The sequence below is a fragment of the Leuciscus leuciscus genome (assembly GCF_965113295.1).
Source record: "Leuciscus leuciscus genome assembly, chromosome: 25".
NCBI classification, from domain to species: domain Eukaryota; kingdom Metazoa; phylum Chordata; class Actinopteri; order Cypriniformes; family Leuciscidae; genus Leuciscus; species Leuciscus leuciscus.
In genome coordinates, this window is record NC_138724.1 from 30,428,845 (window position 1) to 30,446,634 (window position 17,790).

The 17,790-nt window shown below is 39.4% G+C and overlaps 2 protein-coding genes across 4 annotated transcripts in view; one reads left to right on the plus strand and one right to left on the minus strand.

Annotated features, from left to right (window-relative positions):
- Positions 1 to 17,739, minus strand: part of irak4 (interleukin-1 receptor-associated kinase 4) — a gene marked incomplete at its 5' end in the record, with an annotated part of 19,373 nt that extends 1,634 nt beyond the window's left edge. Inside the window, 10 exons of one of the 2 annotated variants that reach the window (XM_082160722.1) lie at positions 1 to 2,008; positions 4,026 to 4,089; positions 4,417 to 4,575; positions 4,719 to 4,781; positions 8,175 to 8,361; positions 8,935 to 9,159; positions 13,882 to 13,946; positions 14,110 to 14,270; positions 15,414 to 15,586; positions 17,582 to 17,739. The exon at positions 1 to 2,008 is cut by the window's left edge and continues 1,634 nt beyond it. In XM_082160722.1, coding sequence (XP_082016848.1) covers positions 4,036 to 4,089; positions 4,417 to 4,575; positions 4,719 to 4,781; positions 8,175 to 8,361; positions 8,935 to 9,159; positions 13,882 to 13,946; positions 14,110 to 14,270; positions 15,414 to 15,586; positions 17,582 to 17,739 — 1,245 coding nt within the window. In that variant the 3' untranslated portion in view covers positions 1 to 2,008; positions 4,026 to 4,035. Of the gene's footprint in view, positions 2,009 to 4,025; positions 4,090 to 4,416; positions 4,576 to 4,718; positions 4,782 to 8,142; positions 8,362 to 8,934; positions 9,160 to 13,881; positions 13,947 to 14,109; positions 14,271 to 15,413; positions 15,587 to 17,581 lie in introns of those variants that run through there. The other variant, XM_082160723.1, reaches the window with a different exon arrangement.
- The window catches only part of twf1a (twinfilin actin-binding protein 1a), a 185,670-nt gene that overhangs the window by 11,506 nt on the left and 156,374 nt on the right, over positions 1 to 17,790 (plus strand). The window contains exons 8-9 of one of the 2 annotated variants that reach the window (XM_082160728.1): positions 1,853 to 1,974; positions 2,962 to 3,919. In XM_082160728.1, the coding sequence (XP_082016854.1) occupies positions 1,853 to 1,974; positions 2,962 to 3,114 (275 nt within the window). In that variant the 3' untranslated portion in view covers positions 3,115 to 3,919. Of the gene's footprint in view, positions 1 to 1,852; positions 1,975 to 2,961; positions 3,920 to 17,790 lie in introns of those variants that run through there. The other variant, XM_082160729.1, reaches the window with a different exon arrangement.

The following is a 17,790-nucleotide window of genomic DNA, read 5'->3' on the forward strand; positions in this document are numbered from 1 at the left end:
TCTGTCTTTATCATCTTCTCTTCTTTTTGACACTGTATCTATTGCAGACTATAATGCTAATTTATAATGTGTCATGTAAATTCGGCCATCTGTCACAATCAGGAACTTTCACCGTGTCTAGACCTGGCGCGAGCTGACAGGCCCGTTCTACAGGGGAGCCTGAGTGTGTAAAGCGCCCTCAAACAAAAACAATGCGCCGAGAGGCGATGCTACACAACAAATTACCAACAACTGATTGCGCAACACATTCGCGCGCGCTCTCTTTCTGACGCACTTCAAGCACTCGCTGGGCGGTGGGAGATTGATGCGCCGAACCGGAGTCGGGGGACTTAGTTAAGTTTTTGTGCAGTTTTTTGCTTTATTTGGTAGTATTTCTAATTAATGGTTTTAAAATAGTATTAGTAATAAAACAAATATTATTTTTTAAATCAGTCGTTCAATCATTTTGGCGCCCCTATGGATGAGTGGCGCCCTTAGCATTTGCCTATTCCGCCTATGCCGCGGGCCGGCCCTGCTGACAGGACAAGAAAGTCCGTCTTTCTGAGGTGAAAAACTTTATCTCAGCGTACACTTATGTCACTGCCTGGTAGTTCCTATTGTGCTGGGTTTTCTGAAGTAGTCATGATTCGCCTCTCATAACATAACATGCTCTAAACACGCACGCAGAGTGGAAGAGGAGGCGCGGGGAGCAAGGATCACAGCGCAAATTTGAACTATATCGATATATGCGATATGGTCTAATTCCATATCGCATTTCAAAAATATATCGATATATTTTTTATATCGATTTATCGCCCAGCCCTACTATAACGATAACGATATCTTTCTAAAAATTGTTCTAAATATAAAAGAATAGCACAGCACAACTATAACGATAACGGCTCAGAGAAACAGTTTCACTGGAATCACTTTCAGCTGATGAACGATAAAAACATTGAGAGCCAATCAGAATCTGCCCTGCTTTAATGAGTTTAAAATTTAAAGCGACAGATGACAAAAACTGAAGCGCTTTTAATAAACAGAACGATATCATGCGCTGGTGTGGATGCTAATATAGTTAGCGTTAGTTAGCGTTATCGTTATAGTTAATGTTAGTTATCTTTAGTTATAGTTTGTTATCATTATAGTTATTGTTATAGTTATCGTTAGTTATCATTAATTATTGTTATAGTTAGTTATCGTTATAGTTATCATTAGTTACCGTTATAGTAAGTTATCGTTATAGTTAGTTATCTTTATAGTTGTAGTTATCGTTATTGTTATAGTTAGCGTTAATTATAGTTATCGTTATAGTTATCATAAGTTATCGTTATTGTTATAGTTAGCGTTAATTATAGTTATCGTTATAGTTATCATAAGTTATCGTTATTGTTATAGTTAGCGTTAGTTTTTATAGTTAGCGTTATAGTTAGTTATCATTGTAGTTATAGTTAGCGTTAGCTATCATTATAGTTTTTTTATAGTTATCATTTACAGTTCAGTTTCTGCTGAACTGGATGTTTGTTTTTAACAACCCTGCAAAAAAAAAAAATATATATATATATTTTTTTTTTATATTTAAAAATGAACAAAAAACAAAACACCATTTTTTATTTATCTGACAAAATTATTTGACAAAAAAACTATGCTAAAAAAAAAGCTGACAAATGATGTCAGCACAATTTGTTGCGTTATTATTATCACAAATAAAAAAATCGACTCCAAGCACAACTAATGTGATTACAACATCTTTACCACATTTTTAATAATAATATTTGAATGAAGTGAGTTTTCAGTTTTGTCCTCTACTGTACACTGTAGATGTTTGATTATCAGTGAAATGACATGATTTCCTCTTCCTCCGGATCATCAGTGTTCATTTACTCCATGCCGGGATACAGCTGTGGGATCCGTGAGCGCATGCTTTACTCCAGCTGTAAGAATCCTCTGCTGGAGATGGTGGAGAACACACTGCAGATGGAGGTGGAGAAGAAGGTCCGTTTGCTTCCACTCCTTCCGTAAAGCAATTCTGTGGTTAAAAATTATTATTTGTAAATAATTATTAAATTACTTCATTTATTTTTCAAATTGAAATCTTATTGTAAAGTGATACCGTAAATTAATTTTTATATTAGAAATATAAATCGTTTTTTTTATTATGTTAAATTATTATTTTATATATTTTTAAAGTATCCTAACATTTAATCCTAGTTATACAAAAAATAATGTATTAATTTTTTTTATTATTTTGTATAATTTTTGTTCTAATTTTATTTGATTTTACTTCTTATTTTATTTCTTATTAGGAATAGAAATAGTTTATGTTTATTATTTTATATATATAACATTATCCTATTATAATTTTAAAACATTTAAAATGATGCTAACATGATTTTAGTCCTAATTATATCCTATATTTTTATTATTTTAAATTATTTTTATAATTTTATTTATATAAAATTAATTATATTATAATTATTATTATAATTTTTATGTGATTTTACTTATTTCTTTTTGAATTGTAATTACTATTATTTATTTATATACTGTATATATATATATATTTATATAAAATAGTAATTAAAATATTAAAATGAATTTACAAAATAAAAAAATGTATACATTTATACAATACATAATATACATATATATATATTTATTAATATAATCCTAAAAGAATAAAAAAAAATAAAAAATAATTCTAACATGATTTCATTCCTAATTAAATTAGGGATAAAAATAGTATATTTCTATTATTTAAAATTATTTGTATAATTTTATTTGATTTTACTTCTTATTTCTTTTTTTTTATTCTTAAATTTTATTTTACATATTGTATTTTATGTGTAGTTGTATTTTATTTGTATTTTAATTCCAATTTTTATTTATTTATTTATTATTGCAAATTGTAAACAACCCCCATCTAAATGTTTAACATAATCTAAAAATGTGTGCTAAACTCTAGTGTGTTTCTCCCCGCAGTTGGAGATCGATAACGGCGACGAGCTGACGGCTGATTTCCTGTACGACGAGGTTCATCCGAAGCAACACGCGCACAAGCAGGCCTTCGCTAAACCGCGCGGGCCGCCGGGCCGTAGAGGCGACCGCAGGATCACACGGCCCGCCGACGACTAGCCTAGCGTTAGCAGCAACTCAAAAGGCCACCAAGCTGTCGAGCGCTTACTTCCCACAATCCCCTGCAGGAAGCCATGCGCTGAACTATGCACCATAACACAAACGCCCATCATGAGGTGTGCTTCAACTCAACAGCGACTTTCATATTAAAATGAACAAAGAATTATTTTAACAGATGATCAATCAAATTCAGAAAGGCTTTTGTGATTTTAAACCGTGCCAAACTCACAATTGCAGTTACTGAAACGAAAAGACCTGAACATTCGCCATTCCTTTTATCGCGTCTTATTTTGTTACATTGTTGTACATTGTCTTTTTTACCAAACACGAGTCACATGTTAATCACAGCTCACGTCTGACGGATCGAACCGAACTCACGTCACATACTTTTTTACGGCATTCACATTTTTTGATATGATGGTGTTTTGTTCTCATGTTCCAGGATGCTCATTTTTCTATGCAATTTTGTTTTTGAACATTTTTTTTCTCTTGTGTGTTTCCCACTCGACTGTGAAGCCGCATCAGGACACACAGAATTAGTTGAAAGTATGTTAAAAGGGAAGACGGGATTATATGTGTGTGTGTGTGTGTGTGTGTGTGTGTGTGTGTGTGTGTGTGTGTGTGTGAATTCACTGCTAGGTCAGAACTAGCGCAGGTCATGTTGAGTATCTACTGTCGTTTGGCAAACCACTGTTGAACATCTGTACTGACGCAGACGCTCTTACGTTTCACATGTAGCCTGTCTGTGTTCAGACGTCTCAAATACTTGTTTTTTTTAGAGAAAAATAAAGTATTTAAATCATTGCATGGACTGTCCTTTATTACATCACACAGGAGAGACTCGGGATCATGGGAAATTAGCGTTTGTGTCTAAAGTTCAGTTCAGGATTGCACTGTAAATGTTGATTTACCTCGAGCGGATCATCCGGAGCTCTGGGAATGTTTGAGATGAAGATCTTCCAGCTCAGAGAGAACCTGACCATTCAAAAATCATAATAAATTACATACATATTTATTTAAACATTACACATTTACATAAAATTTAACTGGAAAAACACACTCATGCACACACTCTCACACACACAGTCACTCACATACACACACACCTGTGTGATGGCGGGTCTTCTGTTCTTCTCACACAGACACTTGAGACAACACGTCATACATCCCACACACACACACACACCTGTGTGATGGCGGGTCTTCTGTTCTTCTCACACAGACACTGAGACGCCACGTCATACATCCCACACACACACACTGAGACGCCACGTCATACATCCCACACACACACACACACACCTGTGTGATGGCGGGTCTTCTGTTCTTCTTCTCACACAGACACTGAGACGCCACGTCATACATCTTCTCCACCTCCTCCATTTGCCATCCCTCCATCTTACTATCAATGAAGTCCGACAGAGAGACCTCGTCATCATCGATCTCATCCTTCATCTCCATCTGAAACACACACACACACACACACACACACACACACACACACACACACACACACACACACACACACACACACACACAGGTGACTGAGCTGCACAGACAGGCGAGGAGAGTTTGAGAAGATCTGACTGAACGTTCACACACACCAGTAGTTTAGGATCACGGCTTTCATCCACCGGAGGAAGACCAGACAAAATCTCCAGCAACACCTGCACGATAAACACAGAAATATAATTCATGTTCCTATTAATCGTGAATCAGAATAACTTCTCCTCCCTCATGAAAATAAAATAAAATAAAATAGGTTCTTTGGGGAACCAAAAATTGTTCTTCTGTTTCCAAAGTTTCCTTTATTTTTAAGAGTGTGTTTTAAAAGCTCCTGAAGTTTCAAACTGGCCGAACCTTCTTCTGTTCTGTTTCGTTCCTCCTGTAATTTGAGCTCATTAAAGTCTTTCAATGAGACGCTCCGAGCGACTACAAACACCAAAACTATTACTGGAATGAAGCGGTTCCCCCTGTAACCCAGTTAGTGTTGAAGAGGAACGAGTGAAGCGCGTCTGAATGATGCATGTGTGCTGATAAACCATCAGTATCTGAAATACACATTTCTGTCTTAAAGCCTCCATGAAATCTAAATGGACAACTCTTGCTTTTGCAGTGTTTATCTGTGCACGTCATTATTGTGTTAAATTCCTGTTCCTGGTAATCTTGAATCAGAATAACACCTCGGTTACGACTGTTACCTCAGTTCCCTGAAGAGGGAACGAGACACTGCGTTGATTGACTCCAAGGGAACACTTCGCGTGATGACGTCTTGAAGCACATGTAAAATCAGTCCAATAGTGTGGCGGGTGACGTCAGGAACCAGGAAACTACAAAGTCTGCCCAAAACAGAGCAGCGCTAGCTTCATAAAAGTCTGAAGTAGTCGCTGACAGGCACGTAGGAGATATAAAGGAGGAGGACAGAAAGCCTGTAGCATAATAGATCTATCCACATTAGTGGGGACCTTTGGATTATAGCCTGGTCTAGGATGAAGGAACGCTTTAACCATGCCAGATGCAAATTCCAAGCACAAGGGTGCAACCGACAGTGCTTGCAAATCTCCTATCCTTTTAAGAGAAGTGATAGCGAGGAGGAACACAGCTTTCAAGGTCAGAAACTTGGCCAGAACCTGCAGTGGCTCGAAGGGAGCCAGGGAAAGGCCTTGCAGGACAATGGCCAGATCCCATGTCGGCACCCCAGTGCGAGCTGTAGGCCTCAGCCTCAGAGTACCACGGAGGAAACGAGATACCAACGGGTCTTTACCCAAAGACATTCCACCCAAAGGAATGTGGTAAGCACCTATGGCTGCCACATAAACCTTAAAAGTTGACGGGGATAGACCTGCAGTGAACCGCTCCTGCAGGAACTCGAGCACTGGAGCAACCGGGCAGTTAGCTGGGTCCAACCGGCGGTCACTACACCATGAAGTGAAGACTCTCCACTTCAAGGCATAAAGTTGCCTTGTGGAGCTCTGGACTGTAGAGAGGTCTCCACAAGCTCAGTTGAGAGACCTTTCCCTTTGAGCCGGGCTCCCTCAGAGGCCAAGCCCACCGGTTCCACAGTTCTGGGGACAGAAGGTCCCTCCTGACGGGTAACTCCAGCAGAGGCCTGTCGAGGAGAGACACTAGATCGAGGAACCATACTGGTGAGAAGTAGAAGTAGACATAAGAAGTAGGCGAACCTGGTCCCTGCAAACTCTCTCCAGAACTCCCGGGAGCAGAGCGATCGGGGGAAAAGCTTATAAACGCCTCAGCCAAGTTTGTACCATAGCATCCAGTCCCAGAGGAGCTGGATGCGTGAGGGAAAACCAAAGACGTCTCTCGAGACACAAACAGATCCACTTGTGCCTGGCCGAACACCCTCCATATCTTCTCCATTCCCCGGGCCTCAGCCCCTGTCTTGAGAGGATGTCTGCTCTTATATTCTGGGGATGTAAGCTGCTCTGAGTGACAGTAGCTTCCCTGGGACCACAGGAGGATTTGGCGTGCGTATTTACAGAGTGGACGCAAGCGCAAACCCCCCTGGTGATTTATATAGGCGAGCACCGATGTGTTGTCTGCGCAGACGTGCACATGATGGCCCCTGAGGTCTGTGAGTAAGTTCTTTAGGGCAAGAAATACATCCAACATCTCCAGGCGGTTGATGTGCCATGAGAGATGGTGGTTCCTCCACAGACTCTGAGTCGAGCGTCCTTCCAGGATCGCTCCCTGACAACAAGAAGCTCCCAACATGGGACACTGGGACAGGAACCAAGGTTTCTTCCACATAACCAGGACACGTAAGAATCGCCGCGTAACGCTGGTCATGCGAAAGGGGTTGCCCCTCGTGGAAAGGTTGCCCCACTACAGGGGTCTCATTTACAACAGTCCAAAAGATATCAAGTTGGACGCTGCAGCCATCGGACCCAACAGTCTTTGAAACTGCTTGACAGTGTGGGACTGGCCTAGCTTTATTCTTTTCACAGCTGAAAGGATGGACTCTATATGTGCCGGTGAAAGGCGTGCCTGCATCGACATTGAGTTCCAAATCACTCCTAGAAAAGTGGTCCACTGTAGTGGAGAAAGCACACTCTTTTTGGCGTTTAGCCATAAGGCGAGAAGAACATCTCGATGCCGAACCGCCAACTGATGCAACTGAGCTAGAATCAACTAATCATCAATGTAGTTCATAATGTGAATACCCTGCAGGCGCAGAGGTGCCAGAGCTGCTTATACGCATTTCGTGATAGTGAGGGGTGATAGTGCTAGGCGGAATGGAAGAAATTAATTCGATATTGGTAAGTTTTGCCCCCGAAAGCAAACCTCAGGAACTTCCTGTGATATGGAAGGATGGAAATATGGAAGTACACGTCCTTGAGATCTATCATGACAAACCAGTCATCGGATCTGATCAGCAGCCCCAAAGACATGAGAGCAACGGGGGAGAAGCTTCTGGAAAGCGGCCGCCTGTTTGGCTGCCTCCTGGAACCTCTCGACGACTGAATTCACAGCATCACCGAAGAGGCCAGAAGGTGACACCCGTTAAATAACGCAGGCAGGGGTCCACACACGCTCTAAACTGCTGCTTGCTCACCATGACTATATATACAGTATACTGTATATATATTTATATAAAGACAAAACAACACCAAATATGACAGGGACAGTTTCACAATGAGCGCTACTGAAGCCACAGAAGCTAGTGCTGCTCTGTTTTGGGCAGGCTAGTTTCCTGGTTCGTGACGTCACCCGCCTCTGACGTTCCGCCACACCATTGGACTGATTTTACATGTGCTTCAAGACGCCATCACGTCAATCAACGCAGCGCGAGTTCCCTTGAAAGGGAACTTCCTCTTGCAGCATCTCTTCTCTTCTCTGATGACGAGGGCGGGGCAACCTGTCACTCACATGAGATCAGCCAATAGCAAACCACAACCATCCAATCAATTCCCCACAGACAAAATCAAGCCCGCCCACATTTGTTCTTGTTCCAGAAGCGTTTCATTCGGATATACGATACAATAGGGAAAAAAAAGACAAGAAAAACACCCATTTGATGCGGACTGTAATAATGAACGCACCACGCCGAAGCTGAAGATGTCTGATTTAGGAGTGATCTCTCCTCTCAGCGCCTCCTGTGCCATGTATGCCGTAGTTCCCACAATCCTCCCTGTCATGACCGTTGAGCACGACTGTTTGGCTGAAGCTCGCGTCAAACCGAAGTCGGAGATCTTCGCAACCAAGCCTTCATCCAACAAGATGTTTGCGCTGTCGAACAGATGAAATAACGTGAATGTTTGTTTTATAAATCTCTGAGTTGCTCTGGATTCAAACCCACAGACAATATTGTGAAACATGATGTCAAAAAGGTTTTTTAAAGTCTCTTCTGCTCACCAAGGCTGCTTTTATTTGATCAAAAATACAGTAAAAAATTGTGAAATATTATTATGATTTAGAATAGCTGTTTTCTATGTGAATATATTCTAAAATGTAATTTATTCCTGTGATCAAAGCTGAATTTTCAGCATCATTACTCCAGTCTTCAGTGTCACATGATCCTTCAGAAATCATTCTAATATGATGATTTGATGCTCAAGAAACATTTATGATTATTAATAATGTTGAAAACATTCATATTTTTGTGGAAACTGATATATTTTATTTTTCAAAATTCTTTGATGAATAGTTGGTATAGTTAGAGTTTTGAAGTTTAATCATAATTTTAATATGATGTTAAAATGAAATGTTTTTGAAAACTTACTAAAAATACTTGTGTCTAAAACAGAAAGCAGGCCACATTAGAGCTGAAGTTATTAGTTGTGAGCTGCTGTGGTCGCTCACCTCTTGACGTCTCGATGGATGTGGTTGTTCTGGTGCAGGAACTGCAGACCTCGAGCCGATCCTGCGCTGATCCAACATCTGCTCCGCCAGGAGAGAGGAGAAGAGCCGTCCAAACACGCCAGCCGGTCCAGCAGCGAGCCGTGGGGCATGAAGGAGTACACCAAACACATGTGCTGCCCATCACTGGAGGATCCCAGCAGCTCCACCAGATGCTCATGCTTCAGACTGAGTGAAGAGAGAGAGAGAGAGAGAGAGAGAGAGGGGGAGAGAAGAGAGAAGAGAGAGAGAGAGAGAGAGAGAGAGGGGGAGAGAAGAGAGAGAGAGAGAGAGAGAGAGAGAGAGAGAGAGGGAGAGACAGAGACAGAGAGAGAGAGAGAGAGAGAGAGAGAGAGAGAGAGAGGGACAGACAGAGAGAGAGAGAGAGAGAGAGAGAGGGACAGACAGAGAGAGAGAGAGAGAGAGAGAGAGAGAGAGAGAGAGAGAGAGAGAGAGAGAGAGAGAGAGAGAGACTTGACTTTAAGATCACTTTATTTACAAAAACATTAAAGATATAACATTTTTAGTAAAAAAAAACCTTTTAAAAACAACTAGAATGAGAGCAATGGATTTAAACAACAACAGAGTCTCAAGACAAGAAATAGCATCTTAGAACCGCAAAATACTCATTTCTAAAAATAAAAAAAATAAAAATAAAAATAAATAAATCATATCAACCCACCGCCACAGGAGATCACATAAACACATTTATTATGCTTCCACCACAATCCTGTATGGAGTTTGTCACTTTGGGATTGTTTTCTCTGCGAAGGATTCATGCATTTATTCTATTTGTGCCGATGCTTTTGTCCAAAGCGACTTAAATGAAGAATAAAACAAATTCCTATTCAATATAAATTCAATCAATGAAAGATGAAATGACAGAAGACTTGAAAAATATACACATATTTTTTCCCACTATATATTTATTCATTCACATATGAATAAATATGTTTATATGTGTGTGTGTGTGTGTATATAAGAATAAAATCATATTTATTAATAAATATCTTATATAATACATATATAAATTTTATATATAATCAATATGGTTAAATAATATATATATATATATCCTCTTAACCAGCAGCGGCCCGCCGGCGGGCCGGATGGGGCGTGGCTAAACTTTTATTAATTTTTTAAGCTTTGTTTTATAACAAATATTCAACTGACAATCATAAACTATGCATCATTTGAAAGCTAAAACACTCAAGAATCATGTTCTAAACTTGTTTTTGCAATCAATACACCAGAGAGGAAAGGCAGGGTTTTTCCTGCATAGAGAATTGTGAGGCGGCCGCCTCCGTCAAATTTCGGGCCGCCTCCGTCTGTCGACAAAAACTCAAGACGGAATCACATGATTAGATACCTCTTTTCCACCGACACGATTCCGCAGCGGGTTCACGGCCGGGTTCCATTCCATTCTCAAACCGTTCTGCGCATTTCGACTGCATCAGAATAAGGCTCAAGCACAAGTCCGACAGCTCATCAGAATTATCAGCCCGAGTCCGACTCGAGTCCGTTTTTTTTATTATTATTATTACACAGCGGCAGCCTGCCCTATTTGCAGCCATTAAAATAGGTCAGTTTTGTTAGTTATGTTTCTTTTCATTTCTTTATCATGTTAATTTAGACAAATGTTTTGGAGCATTTTTTTTTTAAATGACGACCAAGCAGCCGAACCGACAGCGAGTATAGCCTACAACATGTTTGATCAATTTAGCCTCTCAAATCAACGCTAATAGGCTACTTTACTTGGCTACAATCCATAGATAGGCTATAAAACACTTCAAGCATATCACACAGACAGTTAATTTAACAAATGATTATTTATTAAACCACAGTGAGTAAAACAACTTTTTTTGAAATACTGAGGCAGGCTCAGGCTGCTCGAACCAGCGCTCGCAAACGAAAGGAGCAATAGCCTATCTAAACCAATTAAATTAAATAAACTTGCAGGTTATCTTACCTCAAAAATGCACGACAGAACATGGCCATTCTTTTTTCCAGTAGTTTCCAACAGTTAAACGAAAATAAAAGTCCAATCAAACGAAAAGCATCCGTAGTTTCCAACAGTTAAACGAAAATAAAGTCCAATGAAACGAAAAGTTAGAGCAGTCTTTTACAGAGCATCGTGGAGAAAAAGAATAGCATCCACAGTGTAGCCTAAGGTTTTAACCCAGTCCTCCTCTTTTCTATCACTCTTCCCGCTGCGTTTTAAGTTGGCCATCTGCGATTTTTTCTCTTAATATTCTCCATTATTTGCACATGAGGTGAATCGTGGGTCGCGCTGATGGGAAACCTTCTGTGTGTGTGCGTGCGTGCATGAGACTGTCATGTCAGTCATATGTCACTGTGTAATTATAAGATTATGAAAGTTATGAGGTTATGAAATGTCTTTCTATGTTTGTTTTTCTATCGTCGTTGTCAGCTTCTCATATTTTTTTAATTAATGTCTAAAAATATAAAAAGAAGGATAACCCAAAAAAAGCCCTAGGCCCGGCCCGCATGTGAATTATGACGTGAGAATTGGCCCGAAGCCCGGCCCTAGGGGCATAAATAAGTCAATAATAATAATATTGGCACGTCGGGCTCGGGCTGAAATGCAGGGCTTTAAGCACCTAAATGTGCTTGTCTCAAACGGAGCAAGGTCAATTTCTGCGAAAGCGCACGAGCCCCTGCCCCTCCCCCTTTTCAACATCACCTGTCAGTTATCACAACCTGAAAGAGACACATTTTTCTGGTTGTGAAAATGTGTAAATGAAAGCAAATGATTGTTATTCAACCACAATGTTGTTAATATGGCCCCCTATGAACTGTAAATAAAATCAAATTATCTGATTATTAAAATACCTAAAAATAAATAAATACATGCTTGTAAAAAGTGTTTTTTTTTTTTACACCTTCTAGTGGTCATTATACATAAAAAGATGCACCAGATTAATGCATTTATCTTTAAAATGTACAAAATTTTCTTCCGGGGGGGGCATGCCCCCGGACCCCCCTAGAGGTACCGAGCTATCGGATTTTGCCACCTCCGCCTCATTTTCAGCCAGGAAAAACCCTGAAAGGGTTAAATTAAATGCAAGAGGACTGGTTATGTAAAAATGAGCAAAATGAACCGCTATACTCATCTTTCATCTCGTATGGTTCATATCAGTTCGGACGAATCCAAGAAACAACAGCATACATTACACTGTAAGGGTCCACTCTTCAAAATGCATCCCACTTTTTAATCCAAAACAACGACAAAATAGGGAAAAAAAATGAAATATCCTCCTTTGTTTGCATGAGCGTTTTCGAGATAGAGTTCGCATCACGTTCATTTTCAAAGAAATATCGATTCTAATCCGTATTCCAACACTCAAAAGCCATCTCACCCCCGTCGTTTACACTGTTCCGGATCAAATGAGACCTTCCACAGCTCTCTCGTTCAATCAAAGGCTTTGTTACAGACCAAAACAGTAAGAGACCGACTGACAGGCTGAGCGCGCTGTCAATCTCGCACCTGGGGTTTCGACTGGATAAAAGCCTGGATAAAGCCGGCCAATGTCCAGTCGGCAAAGTTTTGATTGATGGGAGTATTAGCCAACTAAAATCGATTGCAGTGATAGTCAGTTTATGCAAGCATATTCGTCAAATTCAAGTGCTCAATGTTTTCTTTCACATGCGCGCTTTCGCCATACGCGCGGCTCGCAGACACGCACACACATAATGCAGCGACCATAGACTGTAAACAAACACACACACGCAATGTTTTGACACATGTTTCTGATCATCTCGATCATGGATCGTCGACTACAGAAGAGATTTGAACGTGTAATTGATGAAGATGAAGATGAAGAGGAGCCGCGACGAAGAGCAGCAGAAAGTAATAGGATATTCATTATAATTATCAGTTTGTTGCAATTTATTTGAGTAAAAACCACGTTTGTAATTACAAAATGTTCTAAAACATTTATTGTTTTCTTTTTATGTATGTTATACATTAGTTTGAAAACGATCACTGCTGGAATGTCTATAGATGTAGTGAGAAATCACTGTTTTTGCTATTAGAATTGTTCAAAATAAAGGGAATTTTGTTCAAATGTTCAAATGTTGTGCTGAAATCGTTTTTTTTCTTGTGTGGTTTGAAGGGCAGAACAGTTCTGAATTGATATACATGTATGTAGTAGGCCTATGTAGTGTTTACTCCTTATGTGAAGGTGTTGGGTGCCAGGTGTACATTTGGAGTCTCCAAATTGCATTTTGGAAAGGACGCCTATACTTTTCTTGAATAAAAGCTTACAGAAACTACATTTTTGGGAGTATCATCCTCAAATTTGAATCTAAACATGGTCAGACATTCAGTTTTATCTGTATGGTGTTTTCAGGCCCTTAACATAAAAGTCGGATACATTTTTCCCTAAGTGAAGTTAATTCAAAGAAATCGTGAGTCACTTTCATGTAAATTTGACCTTGTTTTATTCTGTTCCTATGCTACTTTGAGTTATAATGACTCTTGGGTAACTAAGTTTCAAGTGTCTAGATTAAAAAAAGATCAGAGTTATGAATGTGGACCATAGGGTTTAAGAGCTACAGACATTTGTATTTGGGTATGTCATTTTCTGAAAATTCTCAAAAATAGGGGCGCTGGTTAAATATATATATATATATATATATATGTAATCAAACTTTTTTTTAAATAATTTTGATTATTAGATTATTTATAAGACATTTTATATAATATATATATATATATAAATAGAACAATGTTTGATTATTTATAAAGAGAATTTATATTACATATAATATTTTATATATAATAAAATTACATATAAAAATACATTTAATCCATAGTTTTTTCATAATGTAATTCAATTTTTTTTTTAATAATTATAATTATTGTAACATATATACAGTATACTGTACCTCCTGAGAGTTTGAATCTCTTGATTAAACTGAGTCTTCAGGTCTTCGAGTGAGCCGTCGTCCATCTAGAAAAAAACAAACTTTACCATGATGCTTTTTAACTTTGTTTAGATCATATTTACTGTCTACTTTCACTCATATGCAGAAGTAAAACGGTTATCAAACACACGAAACATGTTGATTTTAAAGTTTAGTGGTATTTCGCAGCACTACTGAGCTCAAACTCACAGGATTGAGCTTCTTCACAGCTACATAAGTGTCTCCTATCCGGCCTCTGAAGACGACGCCGAACCCGCCGGAGCCGAGCCGACAGCCTCCGTCCACCAGGGGGCGATCATCCCAATCGCTCGTGATGACCGTCAGCTCGCGGTGAGAGAACATGTGGAACCCTGTGTGAGAGAGGGGTTTTAGGGGCTGATGGGTAATGGGTGTCTGATGTGATTATATAAAGACCTTCAGAGCTGTCCGGCTCCATCACACGCGTCTCCTGCTGAACGGGTTTGATGACCTCGGGACGGGCGGACAGACGAAGCACTTCTTCACGCTGCGCTGCACAGACGGACACCTCAGATGAGCCTGATTTCAAAAGTGTTTATTATAAATGATTTATAGGTGCACATCATCATTATTGTGTTAATAATCTTGAATCAGAATAAGTTCCTCTTGCAGCATCTCTTCTCTTCTCTGATGACGAGGGCGGGGCGACCTGTCACTCACATAAGATCCACCAATAGCAAACCACAACCATCCAAACAATTCTCCACAGACAAAATCAAGCCCCGCCCACATTTGTTCTTGTTCCAGAAGCGTTTCACTCTATACGACACAATAGAGGTGAATACACCAGCACAACTTCCCTTTCATGATGACTTTAATACATCTACGTCTACAGATACATTTGAAAAAGCATATTTTTTATCATGCAAAATTCACTTTTATATGGTGTTTGAACATAAACACTGTGTCGGCAGTGTCTGATCCACCCACTGCTCTTTTTTTTATCTCCATAAATCATAAGCTGTGTCTCAGAACAAGCCGTTTGCAGTTTCTATGCAAAGTGACTTCACTTATGCCTAAGCCCCGCCCACAACTGCTGATGGACTCCGCCCTAATAGCATAGGCTATTAGGGCCTATGCTATTAGGCCTCAGTGAGCTGCACACAGTCCGCCATGTTTATCTCCTCGCCAGAGCGTTTAAAAGCAGCATTCAAGTCAGAGATGTATTCTAATTAAAGCTACTAAAGTTATTTAGTCAAGAGCAGTGAGTGATTTTCTGTTTTTCTTTATATATATATATATATATATATATATATATATATATATATATATATATATATATAAGATTATATATTACATCTTGTGAAAAGGGGTATAATAGATCCCCTTTAAGCATTTTTCGATGTTTCAGTGTGGACAAGAAACATTGTGTGTTTTGGAACGGAAACACATATTTCAAACATATTAATGTTGATTAGTGGATTAATGTAGACGTAGCCTGAGATTGTCAGAACAGGTCATGGCGGTCAGAATACCTGCTTTAGTGTGGCAGATCTTGTCTTCTGGCAGCAGGACGCTGACGGCGGCGAACAGCTGGTGTCGGACCAGAATCTCCACCAGATCTCCAACGGTGCAGTTTGTGGTTCCCCAGTCGAACAGCATCTCCATCGTGGGACTCTTTCCCTGGAGAACTGCTGCTTCAAACCTCCTGAAATCAGACGCCACACATAGCAACCATACAGAACATCTTAGCAACTGCATAGCAACCATCCCAAACACCCCAGTACTGGAACGGTGAGTTTTGAACAGGCGAATACCACCAGTGTTGAATTGTTAACTAAAACTATAAAAAAAGAACAATGGATGAATGGAACAAAGGATGGAATGATGGATAGAAGGATGGATGGATGGAATGACGGATAGAAGGATGGATGGATGGATGGATGGATGGAATGAATAGATAGATAGACATACAGATAGATAATGAAAAAACAATTTTAAATTAAACTGAAAATAAAAAAATATAACAATAAATTTTAATTAAAAATATGAGTAAATTATATATATATATATATAAAATTAAACAAACAGGATATTACAAAATCTAAAATGAAATAATAGTGAAATAGTGGAGTTTTTCTCCAAAACACGCTGGCCATAATTATTGGCTCCCTGTTATTAAATACTTTTTGCAACCTCCTTTTGCCAAGATAACTGCTCGGAGTTTTCTCCTCTAATGCCTGATGAGTTTGGAGAATAACTGACAAGAGATCAGAGACCATTCCTCCTTACAGGATCTCTCCAGATCCTTCAGATTCACAAGTTCATGTTGGTGCTTCTCCTCTTCAGTTCAGCCCACTCATTTTCTATAGTGTTCAGTTTAGGGGACTGGGACGGTCATGGCAGAAACTTCATTTTGTGCTCAGTTACCCATTTTTGTGTTGATTTTGATGTTTGTTTTGGATCGTCGTCCTGAATGAAGATCCAACCACGGCCCATTATAAGATTTCAAGCAGAGGCCGTCAGGTTTTGATTTTTTATCTGTTTGTATTTGCTAGAATCCATAATACCATGTATCTGAACAAGATGTCCAGGACCTCCAGCAAATAAACAGGCCCACAACATATAAGATCCAGCAGTGTATTTAACCGTAGACATGGGGTACTTTTTATCCCTGTTTGCACCAAACACATCTGGTGGGTTTGCTGCCAAAAAGCCCTTTTTTTGTTTCATCTGATCATAGAATCCGGTCCCTTTTGAAGATCCAGTCGTGTCTGACAACTGAATATGCTGGAGTTTATTTTTGGAGGAGCGAGGAGCATTTTTCTTGAAACCCTCCCAAACAACATGTGGTGATGTAGGAGTTGTTTGATCATTTTTTTTAGGCTTTCTGACCCCCAAGACTCAACTAATCCCTGCAATTCTCCATCTATGATCCTTGGAGAGTCTTTGGCCACTCAAACTATCCTCCTCACCGTCCATTAATACAATATAGACACACGTCCACTTCCTGGCAGATTCGTAACATCTTTAGTTGATTATGACTTCTTAATTATTGCCCTGATGGTCAAAATGGGGATTTTCAATTCTTTAGCTATTTTCTTACAGCCACTTTCTATTTTGTGATGCTCAACAATCTTTTGCTGCACATCAGAACTATATTCTTTGGTTTTCCTCATTGTGATTGATGATTCAGGGGATTTGGCCTTTGTGTTTCCTCATATTTAAACTCCTGTGAAACAAGAAGTCATAGCTGGACAATTTCATGTTCCTAGTCACCCTGGTGTGCTAAAAAAGGTAAATATTAATGGGAAAATACTTCAGAGATATTTTTCTCATAAAAAATTCTAGGGGTGCCAACAATTATGGCCAGCGTGTTTTGGAGAAAAACATTTATTTCATAATGTGATTTACCCCCCAATTTCAATTCTTTTACTTAAATGAAAGGTTAGATTTTTTGAATTTTTTGAAGGAAAGATCAAAAGGATAAACAATGCAGATTTATTTTTTTACAGCCATTTTTTATCATATTTACCAGGGGTGCCATCTATTTTGACCATGAATGTATATATCACTATTATTTCATTTTAGATTTTGTAATATCCAGTTTGTTTAATTTTTCTATAGGTCAAAACCAACATGAGGAGTTTCTCTTTAAAGGTCTGCTAGTGTGTGTGTGATGATGATGATTATGATGATGTACCGGATGTGCAGCTGTGAGTATCTGGGTTCTCCGGAGGTTCCGCTGATGTCCATCATGACGCTCCTCCAGTTCTCCTGCGGGTCCAGCTGGTCAGATAAAGCCCTCAGTGTGGAGAACCGGAGCTTCCGAACTGGCGTGTCCCGCGTGACGTCACACATGCCGAACCGAACCGTGTTTACTCTTCATAAACACGCGCAGAATCTCTCCTG